This window comes from Rattus rattus, chromosome 2 (genome assembly GCF_011064425.1).
Source record: "Rattus rattus isolate New Zealand chromosome 2, Rrattus_CSIRO_v1, whole genome shotgun sequence".
NCBI lineage: Eukaryota > Metazoa > Chordata > Mammalia > Rodentia > Muridae > Rattus > Rattus rattus.
In genome coordinates, this window is record NC_046155.1 from 155,553,269 (window position 1) to 155,568,122 (window position 14,854).

Here is a 14,854-nt window from a genome sequence, read left to right on the forward strand (position 1 = left end):
CACAATCACATTTACTCCCTCCCCAGCTTCTCCCAGATCCCCACACCCCGTCCCAATGCCTTGTTTGTTCTTTAAAAAGTTTTAAAAATTTATTCTTCTTTCATGTAGTTCATCTCAACCACAGCTTTACCTCCCTCTACTTCTTCCAGTTCCCTCCCACCTCCTCTCTCCCCCACATCCACTCCTCATTCCCATCTGTTTCCCCCAGAAAATACCAGGCTTCCAAGGGATATCAACCAAACAGAGCTCAACGAGATCGAGTAAGACCAGGTGCAAACCCTCAAATCAAGGGTAAGCGAAGCAACTTAGTAGGAGAAAAGGGTCTCCTCCAAAACAGGCAAAGGAGTCAGAGACACCCCCACTCCCACTGTCAGGGGTCCCCACAAAGCACGGATTCAACAATTATCACATAAATGCAGAGGACCTAACGCAGACCGATTCCTTCTCTGTGATTCCCCCATAAGCCCTGCTTAGTTAATTCAATTTGTGGTACTCTCCAGGTATCCTTGACTCCTCTGGTTCCCACAATTCCTCCTCCTTTTCTTCCCTGGGGTTCCCCTCCAAACTCTAATCTGCAAGTGGGGAGACTTGATTGAGACCTCCAACCTAAGCTCTCTCTCTCTCTGCCTAATGGCTCTGGGTCTCTGTGTCTGATCCATGAACATTCGAGATCTTCCCAACTTCTGATTTCTTTTTCAATTTCTTTCTTCAAAAACTTGAAATTCTTGTCATAAAGGTCTTTCACTTGCTTGGTTAGAGTTACCCCAAGATATTTTAAATTATTTGTGGTTATTGTGAAAGATGTTGTTTCCTTAATTTCTTCTTCAGTCAATTTATTGTTTGTATGTATGTGGGCTACTGATTTTTTTTTTTTAGTTAATCTTGAATTCAGTCACTTTGCTGATGGTGTTCATTAGCTGTACAAGTTCCCTGATAAAATTATTGGGGTCTCTCATGTGCGTTATTATATCCTCTACAAATAACGGTAACTTGACTTCTTTCTAATTTGTATCTTCTTGATCTCTTTCAGTTGTCTTATTGCTCTAACTAGAACTTCAAGTACTACACTGAATAGATATGGAGTATCTATAGATAGAATGGGCAGCCTTGTCTTGTCACTGATTTTAGTGGAATTGCTTTGGGTTCCTCTCCATTTAATTCGATGTTGCCTATAGGCTTGCTGTAAATTGTCTTCATTATGTTTGGTGTGTTCTTTGTATCTCTAATCTCTTCAATACTTTTATCATGAAGGGTGTTGGATTTTATCAAAGGCTGTCTTTGGTATCTAATGAGATTATCATATTTTTCTTTCAGTTTGTTTATATGATGGATTATATTGACTGACTTTTTTATGTTGACTCAACTCTGCATCTCTGGGATGAAACCTACTTGGTCATGGTGGATAATCATTTTGATGTGTTCATAGATTTAGTTTGCAAATATTTATTGAGTTTTTTTGCATCTGTTTATAAGAGTAATTGGTATGTAATTCTCTTTTTGTTGTATCTTGGTGTAGTTCAGGTTTCAGGGTTTCTGTGGCCTCATAAAATGAATTTTGCAATGTTTCTTCTGTTCTTATGTTGTGGAATAATTTGAAGAGTATTGGCATTAGCTCTTCTTTCAACATATGGTAAAGTTCTGCACTAAAACTGTCTGGCCCTCAGCTGTTTTGGTTGGTTGAGACTTTTAATGACTGTTTCTATTTCCTTAGGGGTTATAGGTCTATTTAAATTGCTTATCTGGCCTTGATTTAACTTTGGTAAGTGGTTCTATCAAGAAAATTATTCTTTAAGATTTTCTAATTTTGTGGAACACAGGTTTTTAATCATAAAAATGATTCTGTAGATTTTTTTTTTTTTGGTGTCTGCTGCTGTGTCCCTCTTTTGTTTCTGATTTTGTTAACTTGAATTCTCCATTTTCAATTTAACTTAGATAAGGGTTTGTCTTTTTTGTTGATTTTCTCAAAGAACCAACTCTTTGTTTTGTCGACTCTTTGTATCATTCTCTTTGCATCTATTCTATTGATTTTAGCCCTCAGTTTGATCATTTCCAGCCATCTACTCCTCTTGAGTGTGCTTACTTCTTTTTGTTCTAGAACTTTAGTTGTGCTGCTAAGTCACTACAATGAAAACCCTCCAATTTTTTCAACGTAGCCACTTAGTGCTATGGACTTTGCTCTTAGCACTGCTTTCATTGTGTCCCATATGTTTGGGTGTGCTGTCTATTGTTTTCTCCATCTATAGCAGTTGAAAGTTTTGCTTGGTTTTATGGTCTGGGCTGACATCTGTGGTCTCATAGAGTCTGCAGGACATCTGTCCTGGTCCTTATGGCTTTTAGAGTCTATCTTGAAATAAGGTCTAATATATATATATATATATATATATATATATATATATATATATATGCGCGCGCACACACACACACACACACACGTGTGTGTGTTCTTGCTCTTTTTATCTTGCAGCTTTTAACATCCTTTGTTCTGTATGTTTAGTGTTTTGATTATTGTGTGATGAGGAAACTTTCTTTTCTGGTCTAATCTATTTTGGTGTTCTATAAGCTTCTTGGACTTTTATAGGCATGTCCTTATGTTAGGAAACATTTTTATTAAGATTTTGTTGAAAATATGTTTTGGGCATTTGAGCTGGGATTCTTCTATTCTATTATTCTTAGATTTGGTCTTTTCATAGTGTCCCATGTATCCTGGATAGTTTGTGTCAGGACTTTTTAAAATTTAACATTTCCTTTGACTGATGTATCTATTTCCTCTATCATATCTTCAATGGTTAAGATTCTCTCTTCCATCTCTTGTATTCTGTTGACAAAGTGTGCCCCTGTAATTCCTGTTTGAATTTCTAAATTTTTCATTTCTAGAATTTCCTCAATTTTTGTTTCCTTTATTGCTTCTATTCTATTTCCATTTTCAAGCCTTGAACTCTTTTATTCATTTACTTCACCTGTTTAATTGTATATTCCTATATTTCTCTAAGGGACTTATTCATTTCTTTCAGTTTTTTCTTTGTGTTTTCCTTAAGGAATTTCTTCATTGCCTCTTTAAGGACACCTATCGTTGGTTTTAAGATCTTTTTCTTGTGCTTCAGCTGTGTTGGACTCTTTAGATGTTGCTGTAGTAAGATAGCTAAGTTCTGACAGAGACATATTGCCCTTCCTCTTATTGATTGTGTTCTTAATGCTGGCATCTTGTCATCCCGGTTTGGGGAGATTATAGGCCTGGTGCTAATTTCTGAGTTTGCCTTTTTAGATGGGTGTTTTGTTCCTTGGTTTCTGTTTCTTCTCTGGTGTTCTGGCTGGTGTGGCCTGTGGTTAAGCAAGGGGTCTCCACACCAGTTGGTGGCTAGGATACAACAATGAGGAGGGGGAAGAGAGTTGAGGAGGTCCATGGACTGGGCAGCCAACCTGGATTCCAGTCAGGCAGGAGCTCTCTTCCCAAGTTGGCAGCTGGACACAACAATGATGATGAGAGGTGGGGTTGGGGATAGTAAGGGGGGCATCAAGAGAGTGAGGAGGTCCACAGGTGGGTGGTCTACCTGGAGTTCTGATAGTAAGGGTGGCCTCTGGTGGAGCAGGGGTCTCCTGAACTGGGGGCTTAGACATGGTGATGAAGAGGGGAGGGGGACATTGGGGATAGTATCAAGCCTGTGAGTATGAAGAGAAAGGGAGAGGTCCTCAGTCCAGTGACCTTCCTGGAGCTATAGTAGCCTCTGATTGAGCAGGGGTTTATTGTTTGTTTCTAATAATCCACTGAGTTCAATCAGTGCTGCCTGCATATATATGGTATGGGGTCATCCATTGGAGCAAAGGCAATTTGCTAGGGGTCATTCACCACTAGAACCTAACTTTCTCCCTCAGCAGCCACCAACTGCCAATAGCTCTCTGCTAGAGCTAGGGCTTGTGAAGGCCCCTGACATCCATGATGTAAGATCTATGGGCTTGTTCTTGTGCATCTCTTATACAGGGTAACCACACTACCATAAATTCATGAATTCAGTGACCATGTCATGTCTAAAATACACTATTTAAAAGTATTCTTCCCCAGTTTCTGGCTCTTGAGATATTTTATCACCCTCTTCAGTAAGTTCTCTGAGAATTGGAGTGGTGTGTGTATGTGTGTGTGTGTGTGTGTGTGTGTGTGTGTGTGTGTGTGTTACAGAAGTTTTGTTTATGGATGAGCACTGTACAATTGAGTATTCTCTGCTCTTTGACCAGTTGTGAGTCTTCTAGAGGTTTCTTTAGAGCCACGTTGATGAGATCATTACAGTATTATTTTGTCCCATTTTCAAACTAAATTCAAATCTCACTTCTGAAAAGAATACACCCACTGTTGTGGAAGCCATTTAGTTTTTAGACAAAAAATCCAGACATTCTGATAAGTTTCTTACCCAAGCACATTATACTTGAAAATATTACTGTTCTTGCATTCTTTCAAATATCCCAATACTGTATATAAATTTAATGTTTGTAGATACAAACTCAAAAATCATGTATTAAGAGGGATGGGGGGATGGCTTGCTGTAGAGTGCTCTCCTAGTATGTTTGAAGCTAGATAATCCACTCCAGGAACCACAAGAGAAAGAAAAACAAAAGAGATTTATTTAGGATGTGAGAGATAGCCCAGGGGATAGAACATCTGGCTATATATGTATATGGCTGAATTCAAATCCACAGAATCTAAGTAAAGTCAAACATGGCAGCATATCTCATTATTTCAACACACCTGGTAGGATGAGAGACAGAAACAAGAGAATCCACAGAAACTCAATGGTCAGCCAGCCTGGCAACACAGTGGTGAAGAAGAGACCCAGTCTCAAACAAGGTGGACGAAGAGAAGTGACCCCTGAGTTGTCCTCTGACCTCCACAAAAGGGACCTGACTTCACACCCATGCCCATGGGCATGCTCACTCACCCTCCCTTTCTAACACACACACACACACACACACACACAGAGAGAGAGAGAGAGAGAGAGAGAGAGAGAGAGAGAGAGAGAGAGAGAGAGGTGTCTTCTTTGTTATGTGAGTAAAAATCAAGTTTGTGGATATTCCCAGGGGTCAATCTTAAACCTTTCCACACTCAGGTGAAAGATGCTTTCAGTGTGAAAAACAGCTGGACCCAGCCTGTGGACCCTTTCTGTACCTTTTGGAGTTTCAGAAACCCACGCCACGCCCACTCGCATTCTCTGCTTCCAAGTTCGAGAGGTGAGCTCTTAGCTTCTGCTCCAGCGCCATGCCCGCCTGTCTCCCACCCTGCTCCCTGCCATGATGGTCATTGACTCACTGTATGAAACTGTAAGTGAGCTCCCAGTTAAATGCTTTTTAAATCAGCCGTCTTGCTCATAGTGTTTCATCACCACAACAGTAATCTTAACTAAGATGTGAGGTGACAAGCCTGTGTGGCTGGATTAGGCTACTTTCATCGTGCCTGATATCCCAACTCAGGGATGTTGACACCCATTTTCTGAATGTTTCTTGGTGGCTCTGGCCAGTTTCATGACTGTAATTGCTGCTCCTAACATTTAAAGAGTGCTGATTGAGACTGCCTGGTGGTCACAAGTTCTCCTTCCCATCTATTCAAAATGGTAGCTCTCTTTCTCCCCACTGTGGTTTGACTATAATGTTAGTATTTCATTGGTTTTTAGGTTGAAGCTCTAGCAGAGAACTTGCCCAATATGTACTAAGCTCCAGATTCATTGCCTAGCATCACACATAAGACTGAGCATTGTGGTCCATGCTTGTATTCTGAGCACTCAGTAGGTGGAGCTAGGAGGATGAGAAGCTCAAGGACATCCTGGACTGCATAAAGTTCTAACTCTCAGCTCTGAACTCTTCTCTCAGCCAAGCCCAGTTCTCCTGCCTGGCCCTTTGTCAGATGTCAACAGGCATGTCACGTACTTCTGCCTCAGATCCAGTGCCTGGTGTGATCTCTCACACCTAGGACGTTCCCTCACTGCTAGTGCCACCCGCCCAACCTCCACACCCAGACATCTTTCTTCAACCCTGCCCCAGTCCCAGGTCCACCTCTTCTCTCCCTGAACCACCATCCAAAATGCCTCCCACACCCTACAGTTACGTTTGTCTCGCTGTGCATTTGACTGCTCTCAAATGGTCCGTGTCTTCCTATGACCTCTAGGAGAAAGTCCTCGCCTAGATGCTGGTATCTGAGGTCCTTTTTGATACTCGTCTGCTATCATTCTTATTCCTACCACCGTCTTACAGACCTCTCACCCTTTCTGTTTGTTATGTAGTCCTGGCTGTCCTAGAACTCTCTTTGTAGACCAGGGTAGCCTCAGAGATCCACCTGCCTCTGCCTCTTGAGTGCTGGGATCAAAGGTGTGCGCCACCACACTATGCCCACCTTGGCAAACACATTTGCAATTTCCATGACCCTGACCATCTCCCAGATGTATTCACCAAAATACTCAATATTTTATACAAACTAAACATAAACTAAAATAACCAAAAATCACATAAATCAAAATTAATTATCATGTTGTATCTGAAATAATGACTATATTCAGTCAAAAATTCTGTAAGGTTACACTGACACTCAACTAATAAAGATGTAACTATGTTTTTTGCCTTCAAAAACACCATCCCCTCCATGCTGTTGGGCTGTCATTGGGGAGTGTGAGTAGAGAACTGAGAAGAGTCTAAACTGGCACAGAGTGGAGACAAGATGGTGTTTGTTACTTTAGTCACTTCAGCAGCAGCAAAAGTAAGGAGACGAAGCTGGGAGCAGTGGCTCATGCCTTTAATCCCAGCACTCGGGAAGCAGAGGTTGGTGGATCTCTGTGAGTTTAAGGCCAATCTGGTCTATACGGCAAGTACCAGGTCAGCCAAGGCTACATAGAGAGACACACCCCCATCTGTCTCTGTCTCTCTCTGTCTCTCTGTCTCTCTCTGTCTCTCTGTCTCTGTCTCTGTCTCTGTCTCTCTCTCTCTCTCTCTCTCTCTCTCTCTCTCTCTCTCTCTCTCACACACACACACACACACACACACACCACCACCACCACCACCACTACCACCACCACCATCACCACCAAATCAAATCAAACCACAACAAAAATGCTCTCCTATTGAGCATCTGCCTCAAGAGTCACTCTACGGCACTAGCTCACTCTTGGTCTCTGACTTAAAAGCAAGGATCCTGGTGGAGTGGGCTGTAGCTATCTCACCTCTACTATAACACAAAAGCTTGAGGAGAGTCATCCAAGGTGGATATCAAACTGAGTTGTGGCAGTGGGCAAAGCTAGGCTTCTAGAAAGCAGAAATGGAATAAAGAAAAGCACCCACTGTGTGCCTTTTACTGGTAGATGTGAATGAACACCTGTTCCTTATTTTTGCTGTAAGTGCTATTAACCACTGAGCATTTCTCCAGCCCCAATATTATCCCAATTTTACAGATGAGAGCATTCACACTCTAAAGGAAAGCACTTGTCAAGGGTGGCCACACTGGGGTTCCATCTGCTAACCACACCCATGGAGTAGGTGTAGCCTGTATCCTCCAATCCCCCTGGGGTGCAAGGATTGAACAAAGCATATGTGGCAGTGTTCTGTGTTCTGTGTCACTGCATTTATTAAGCATGAGGGGGCAGAGCTGGACATCTGAAGGCTCTGAGAGTGGGGCAGGGTTTCAGGGAGAGAGAATATGTAGCCAGCTAGGGTCAGGGGAGAGACAGATCAAGAACTGCATGTCTCATGTCAGAGTCACTTGTTTCTGATGATGTTTTGGATCCATCTGATACGAGTGCAGACATCTGTGTAAACTCCCGGCTTTTCCTTTGATCCACAGGGCATGTCACCCCATGACACAATCCCTCGGAGGTGATCACCGCATACCAGGGGACCTCCAGAATCACCCTGTGTGGAAGAGAGAGAAAATCAGAAACTCACATAGGAGGAGGAGGAGGAGAGGAGGAGGAGGAGGAGAAGGAGGAGGCGAAGTGGAGGGGAGTTAGAGATACTTGGAGATGGAGGAAAGGCTGGATTGGTAGTCATGCCTGTCATCTGACCTACTCAGGATGCCACAGTGGGAAGATTGCAAGTTTAAGGCTAGCTTGTACTATGTAGGAAGACCCTTTCTCAAAGTAAGAGAGGGAGGGGGCAGCGGCTCACCAATAGAGAGCTTGCTGAGCAGGCATAAGATCCTGGACTTAATTCCCAGGAAACGACAGAGATAGACGGGGGCTTAAGGATACCAAGTTCCACAAAGGTACAGTGAGAGAGAGGGTGTTTAAATAAACCGTCCATCTTGGGGAGAAGGTTGTTAAGACACAACATGTTCTAAGGGGAGTTGAAACTTTGCACCCCATGGCGAAGTTCCTTAAGCTCCATACGCAAACAACTGCAATGCTTCAGGAAGGCGTTGGGACTGACCAGATATACTAGGTCCCTTCTTCCCCAAGTATGTATAAGCAGTAAGGGCTACCAGGAGTCTCCCTACGTCAACATGAGCTGCCTGGAAGAGACCCTGAGTACCTCAGCTGCCAGAGGGAGACGCTCTCCAACCTGCTGTGTTGCCTGCAGGCTGTGCATTGTGCTCCACATTCTGGCTTTGATGAGCTGTCACCCATGATGGGCTGAGCTTTTGGTAATGCCCATGAGTCATTTCTGCTCCTGTAAGTAACCTCTTGCCCATGGTCCCGGAAGTAACCCCTATAAATCTTGTTGGTTCACTAAGTTGGACTTTGGTGTCATTCACTGGTTGGTTATTGCTTCCCTATCTGGGATGGAGACCTGTCTATCCCTGCAGGAAGAGGATCACAGGACAGAGAGAGACACCAAGGTCCATAAAAGTAAAGGTTATCAATGGAGTAGAGGGAGAGAGAAGAGCAGGGAGACGAAAGTGATAAGATCAGTAGGGGAGGCTGGAAAGGGAGGGACTCAAGAGGGAGGCACAAACTTTCAATGCTCCCCATCCCTTGATCCCAGGCCAGCCACGCCTACCTGTTTTGTTTCCAAACCACTATCTCACTTTCTTGGCTTCCCCACCCTTGCCCCCACCCCATCCCTACCCTTGTTTTCTTGGTAGGTTGATGTTGGCCCTCCATGGTCTAGAGTCATTCTGGAGTAAAAAGGAGTCTGAGAGGATAACAGGTAGAGAGGTTCCAGATAAGGTATTGAAGATTGGAGGGGTGTGATGGTGCATGCCTCTCATCCCCAGTACCCCACAGGCTGATGCAGGAGAAATTGCTGTGGGTCTGGGGACAAGACAAGGCTTGTGAATGAGTTCCAGAGAAGCCCAACTGCAGGTTTTGAGAGACGGGCATAGAATCCCTCTTTGAAGCTGGGATGCCCCCTAATCTGGAGCTCAGCTATTTCCAAATGGGCTTCATGGCTGCAGCTCTGAGGAAGGATAGCTCTCTGTAGCATGTCTCTGGCCCCTGGGCATCCCCAGTTGTTCAAAACTTCCACCAAGGTGACCATTCATTGAAATCGTTTCTTAAATTTTCAGGCTTGCTAGGTTTACCCATATTTGGCTAGCCATTTTAGCATCTCTCTGTCTCTTGGTATCTCCCTCTTTGACCTTGCATCTAAACTCCTTGTTCTTGTTTCTGATCTCTCTCTCTCTCTCTCTCTCTCTCTCTCTCTCTCTCTCTCTCTCTCTCTCTCTCTCTCTCTCTCATGTGTGTGTGAACATTTGAGAGTATGCGTGCATGCAGAAACATGTATGTGCAGGTGGAGACCAGTTGTCATAGGCATCCTTCCTTAGGAGTCGTCCACTGTGTGTTTTGAGACAGGGTTTCTCACAGGCTGAAGCTCACCCATTAGGTTAGGATGGCTGGCCGATGAACCCCAGGGATACGCCTGCCTCTGTCCTCAAGTTCTAGAATCACGAGCACATGCCATTCACCATGCCCTACAGCTCAGGTCCTCATCCTTGCCTGGTGAGTACCTTACTGACTGAGCCAACCTCTCCGCTTGGACCTGCCTTGATCCTCTCTTATCCGTCTTTACATGTGCGAAGCAGAGTCTCTTCTCCTGTCTTGTCCCCCAGTGTCCTCCCGGGCTGACTCTCTCGATCTCTGTTCAGCTCTGTTTTGGTTTGCGTGTCTGTCTTCCTGTCTGTCTTTGACTTCAGGTCTCTGTCCCCGGTCTCACCTGGCAGGAATCGTTCCCTTCTCTCTTGTCGCCTGCACACACCATGCTTCGGGTGATCTTGCCAGGGTAGGCGCGCTCACACTCTTCCCGGGACACCAGCTGGACATCAGCACACTGGATGGTATCTGGGAATTCACCTAGGAGGAGGGAGATGGGCCAGGCCCACACACTTCCCTTCAACAGCTGTCCTTACTGCTCTTCTCCCTCATTTCCCGCAGACTCCCCTTTTGTTTCTCTTTCATGCTTAGAATCTGCTTTCCTTGTCACCGTCTCCGGCTTGATCCCTTTCCCCACCATTCTTGGCTTGACTTCCCCACTAATCATTACTCCTCCATGACTTCTCACTTCTCTTCTCATTGGCCTTTCATTTGTGGCCTCTCCACGTTTGGTCCAACTCCTCAGCCTTCTCTCCCTCCATTTGTCTCTTACCTACAAACAGAGTGGCCTACTGATCCTCCCCATCAGCACCTTCTCATGGCCTACCACCTTCCTTCCCACCTCCATCATTAGATCCCCTCCCTTGGGTCTCTTTGGCTACTCCCAACCATCTCCCCTCACTGACCATTTTCCATCTTGCCCCAGCCCAGGATCTGACAGTTGAGATTCTTCTCAGAGCAGTCCTCCTTCAAAGGCAGGGGCTGGATCCTTTGAGAGAATTTGACTGGACGTTTCAGGTGCACCATCATGATGTCATTGTCATGGGTTTGGGGATTGTAGCGGGGATGGACAATAGTCCTGTCCACAGAGATTTGCCTTTGGAAGGTCTCAGTTTGCCGTAGATTGTGTTTCCCCAAGTACACCTCCAGATTCCTGGGAAGAAGACAGGTAGGACTCACTTACAGTCCTGGGCTTCACTGGAGGCTCCTAGAGAGATCACCTGTCCCCCTCCCCCTCCTCCCTCCCCCTCCGCCCTCCTCCATTCTCCTTCCTCCCTCCTCCCTTGATCTTCCCCAGCTCAGTAAAAGGCAAGCTCATTCTTCTAGAATTTTGCCTTTTAAACTCTTCTACTGCACAGCTTGACAGCAAACTTCCAGAGCTGCGGGTTCTGCTTGCACGGATTCAATTGGCCACAGGTTAGAAATATTGGGGGAGTAGCAGAGCGTGGTGGTGCACACCTTTACTCCTAGCACTCTGGAAGCAGACGCTGGAGGATTCCTATGAGTTTGTGGCCAACCTGGTCTATATAGTGTATTCCAAGCCAATAGGGCAACATAGAGAGACCCTGACTCAAAGACAAGCAACAAGAGAGGAGGAGCTGGCAAGACAGGTCAGCAGGTCGGGTGACTGTCGCACAAGCCCAATTAGCTGAGCCCCAGAACCGCCATGAATGTGGACAGAGAGGACCTGACTCTACGAAGTTGTCCTACGAACTGCACAGGTGCACTGTGGCGTGTGCACACCCATGCAACAAGATTAATAAATTCAACATTTAAAATATGTATCCGGGGGAAATGTGCTTGGGTTAAACAAAAATAGATTTTTTTTTCTAGTTACTGTTCCTTAAACAAAAGGATCTAACAGCTATTCATGTTATGTTTGTGTTGCCATGGGCACTACATGTAATCTAAAGACAATCTCACTATTTATTTCACAAGATTCATTTTTGTATTTAAATACATGTGTGGGTAGGGTATGCACATTTGAGTGCAGGTGCCCATGAAGGACAGAGAGGGTGTTGGATCTTCCGACGATGGAGTTACAGACAGTTCAGCGTTGCCATATGGGTGCTGGGAACTGAACGCAGATCCTCAGCAAGAGGACCTATCTCTCCAACCTTTAAAAACATTTGATTCCGTGAGTATGTGTTGCATAGCTGTGCATGCACAGAGGCTAGAAAGGAGGCTTTGGAACCCTCTGGGTTGGAGCTACAGGCATTTGGAGGCCGCCTGGCTTGTGACACCAGTGCTTGCATTTAAACTTCAGTCCTAATGCCTGTGAAGCAGGTTAACCACCGAGCTATCATTCCAGCCCCCTCCCTTTTTGAGGAAGTCTCTTGCAGCCCAAGCTGGCCTCAAGTTTCCTGTGTAGCTGGGGCTCAGCTTGTGACTTTGATTCTCCTGCCTCCATTTCTCAAATGCTAACACTAGAGTGGTGAATGCCAGGCCCGACTTAGGAGATGCCGGGGAAGGAACTCATGGCAGTCACTCCACCTGCCCTGACAGCCCCTCCAGAGATATACGTTAGAGTCCACACAAAGATATCTATAGGTTACATGCAAATGGTGCACTATTTTTTAAAGGCCTTGAGACACCTCCAGGATCCCAGAACCTATGGGTACCTGGCTGAAGAGAGATGCTTACAGAATGATGGATGCCCACGTCTACCTCCCTTCTGAAGTCTACAAGGCACCCGCTGGACCCCCTTCCATCGACTTCTTAAAGACAGAGGAAACTCACGGTTTTCTGCAGTGGGCAGCTGTCAGCACCCACTGTGGGCCGACGAGGACCCCACCACACAGCAAGTGACCCGAGGTGTAGAGGGCAGCTTGGAAAGGGTGAGAGTTCTTCAAACAGGGGCCTCCATGTACCACCTTATCCTGATCCTCCGACCAGGCTGAGGGAGGAAGGGTTTGAGAGAAGAGCTCAGAGATCCTGGATCCTTCTGAGATGAACTGCAATCAAATAGGTCCCTAATCTCACTGTCACCTCCAAATCTATCTCCTCTTCCTCTACCTCCACCCTCTGGGTCTTTATTTTTATATTTACTTATTTTTGTTTCCCCTGCGCGTATGCCTGCACGCCAGAAGAGGGCAACAGATCTAGATGGTTGTGAGCCACCATGTGGTTGCTGGGAATTGAACTCAGGAATTGAATTCTGCTCTTAACCTTTCAGTCATCTCTCCAGCCTCCCCCGACCCACCCCGAAGCCCCCTTTTTGAGACTGAGTTTCTTGGCGCATTCCTGACTGGCCTGGAACTCACTCTGCAGATCAGGCTGGACTTAAACTCAGAGATCACCTGCCTCTCCCTTCCTAGTTCTGGGATCAAAGGCATGTGCCACCGTGCCTAGCTATCTCCATCCTCAAAGCTGTATGCATGCCTTATCTTCAAACCTACCTTCCAGACTTGTTCTTAGCCAGTCTCCTCGGGGCCTTCCTCATCTCAAAGCTGCATAGTTCTGCCCTAAACCACCGTCTGTCAACAGTGCCAATGCATCTACCAGCCCCTCCCCCTTCTACGTTCCTTTAGTCACCTGACTTAGCAAGAATCAAGCACAGGGCCAGCGTCTTCACTGTCAGCATCTTCGTGGGCATCTTGAAAGGGGAAGCCAACGATTCCATTAGTCATATCCCAGCCTCTGTTCAGGTCCCCACCCTGCTCCTTCCTTACCCTCTCCATCCTTCCTATCCTGTCCTGCTCTCCTGACCTTGTTTGATCTCTGCACACCCCCCTCTTCTCATCTCCTGGTTTCTCATTTCCCAACTCACAGCTTGAATCTGAGGGTCCTGTGAGAGCAGGTGCAAGACAGTATTACACAGACCATGTCCATGGTTCCAGTGGCTTTGGGGAAGAAACACAGCCCTGGACTCTGGTGTCCACTATAGAGCCGTTAGTCCAAGAGGCCCCTGATAGTCTTCCTCTCTGTGGGACTTTCCTTTTGCACATTGATCCATCCTTACTTACCCTTCACTCACCCCATACCCATAGGTGCTGCAGCACCTGTGGCCTTACCTGCTGCTGGCCAGCAGTGTACCTGCCAGAATTTAGGGGGGGGGGAAAGGACACCACCTATCACAGGCAGAGAAAGTCAGCAAGGCAGGGTGCTCCACGAGAGAAGGGGCAGAACAGACTGACAGAAGGTTGCCTTATGATCCGACCTGCATGAAATAGTGGGGTAGGCACCTGGTGCTGGGTCCCAAGTAGCAGACTGTCTCCAGAAACCCGCCTGGCTCTGTAGCCTCCCAGATAGAGGCGGGCTCTGTCCTCAGAGTCTCCCAGCTCCCTTTTAACCCCCTCTCTCTTCTAGTCTCTGAGCCAGGAGGAAGCCAGTCACACCCTTTTCTTCACCCAAGCCTCCCACATACATTCCTTCTGCCCCACAGCACTGCTTCTGGTGACCCTTGACCAGATAACTATGGGGAAGCCAGTGGCCCTCTCTGGAATATAGTGACCCTGGATCTCTGAATTTTGAGGGAGGAAATGATATGTTCTCCTGGGTCTGAAGGAGAAAGGCTGAGGCTTAGATCCCTGAGCCTAAGGAGAACTGGCATCTGGACTCCTGGGTTAAGGGAAGAGGGCTGGGGCCTAGAACACAAGCCTAAGTAGGGAGTGTTGATGTGGAACTCTTTAGTTTGAGGAGGAGGGAAGAGCCTGGACCCCTGGTCCAAAGGAGAAGAGTTGGGCCAAAACCTTTAGGATGGACATAGCGGGGGATGGGAGCTCATTCTTAGTTTTGGATTTGTAGGATTGGGGACATAATAAGACTGAGGACTGGACGCCAGTTCCCAGGTTAGCTAGTGGTGCCCCAGCCTCCCCAAGTACCCCACCTATACCCCCTAGGGAGCCTGCAGCTTCTCCTCCTGGGTTTGTATCTTTGAGGCACTGGAACCAGCTGCCCAGGTTCAGTGGGGTCAGAGTGACTCACCTACCTGTAAGTCCCTCTGTGGGTGCTGAAGACCTCCGTGTCCCGAGGAGAGTGGGAGCTGCCACCCAGCTATTGAGAAAGGGTGTTTCACTAAACTGTCCCCCACCCCTAACCCAGGCTGGGAAGCAGCATGAGCAATATGGGGAAAGAGTCTT

At 46.3% G+C, this 14,854-nt stretch overlaps 1 protein-coding gene across 1 annotated transcript; it reads right to left on the bottom strand.

The window, feature by feature from the left end:
- Positions 1-7,566: 7,566 nt before the first annotated feature.
- On the bottom strand, positions 7,567-14,845 carry Klk6 (kallikrein related peptidase 6). The gene is made up of 7 exons (XM_032893789.1): positions 14,704-14,845; positions 13,787-13,932; positions 13,308-13,368; positions 12,513-12,669; positions 10,679-10,926; positions 10,117-10,253; positions 7,567-7,875 (listed from the first exon to the last, which is right to left on the bottom strand). The coding sequence occupies exons 3-7, from the start codon at positions 13,366-13,368 to the stop codon at positions 7,723-7,725; spliced, it is 756 nt and encodes a 251-aa protein (XP_032749680.1). The 5' UTR covers positions 13,787-13,932; positions 14,704-14,845; the 3' UTR covers positions 7,567-7,722.
- Between the last annotated feature and the right edge of the window lie 9 nt (positions 14,846-14,854).

What these genes read in the sequence shown, in the direction of transcription:
- Klk6 (XM_032893789.1), bottom strand. Translation starts at nt 13,368, where the DNA reads ATGCCCACGAAGATGCTGACAGTGAAGACGCTGGCCCTGTGCTTGATT. An exon ending in CTGGGGCAAGATGGAAAATG is followed by an intron (nt 10,254 to 10,678) that starts GTCAGTGAGGGG and finishes CCCTCCTCCTAG; the next exon opens with GTGAATTCCCAGATACCATC. An exon ending in AAGGGAACGATTCCTGCCAG is followed by an intron (nt 7,876 to 10,116) that starts GTGAGACCGGGG and finishes TCTTCCACACAG; the next exon opens with GGTGATTCTGGAGGTCCCCT.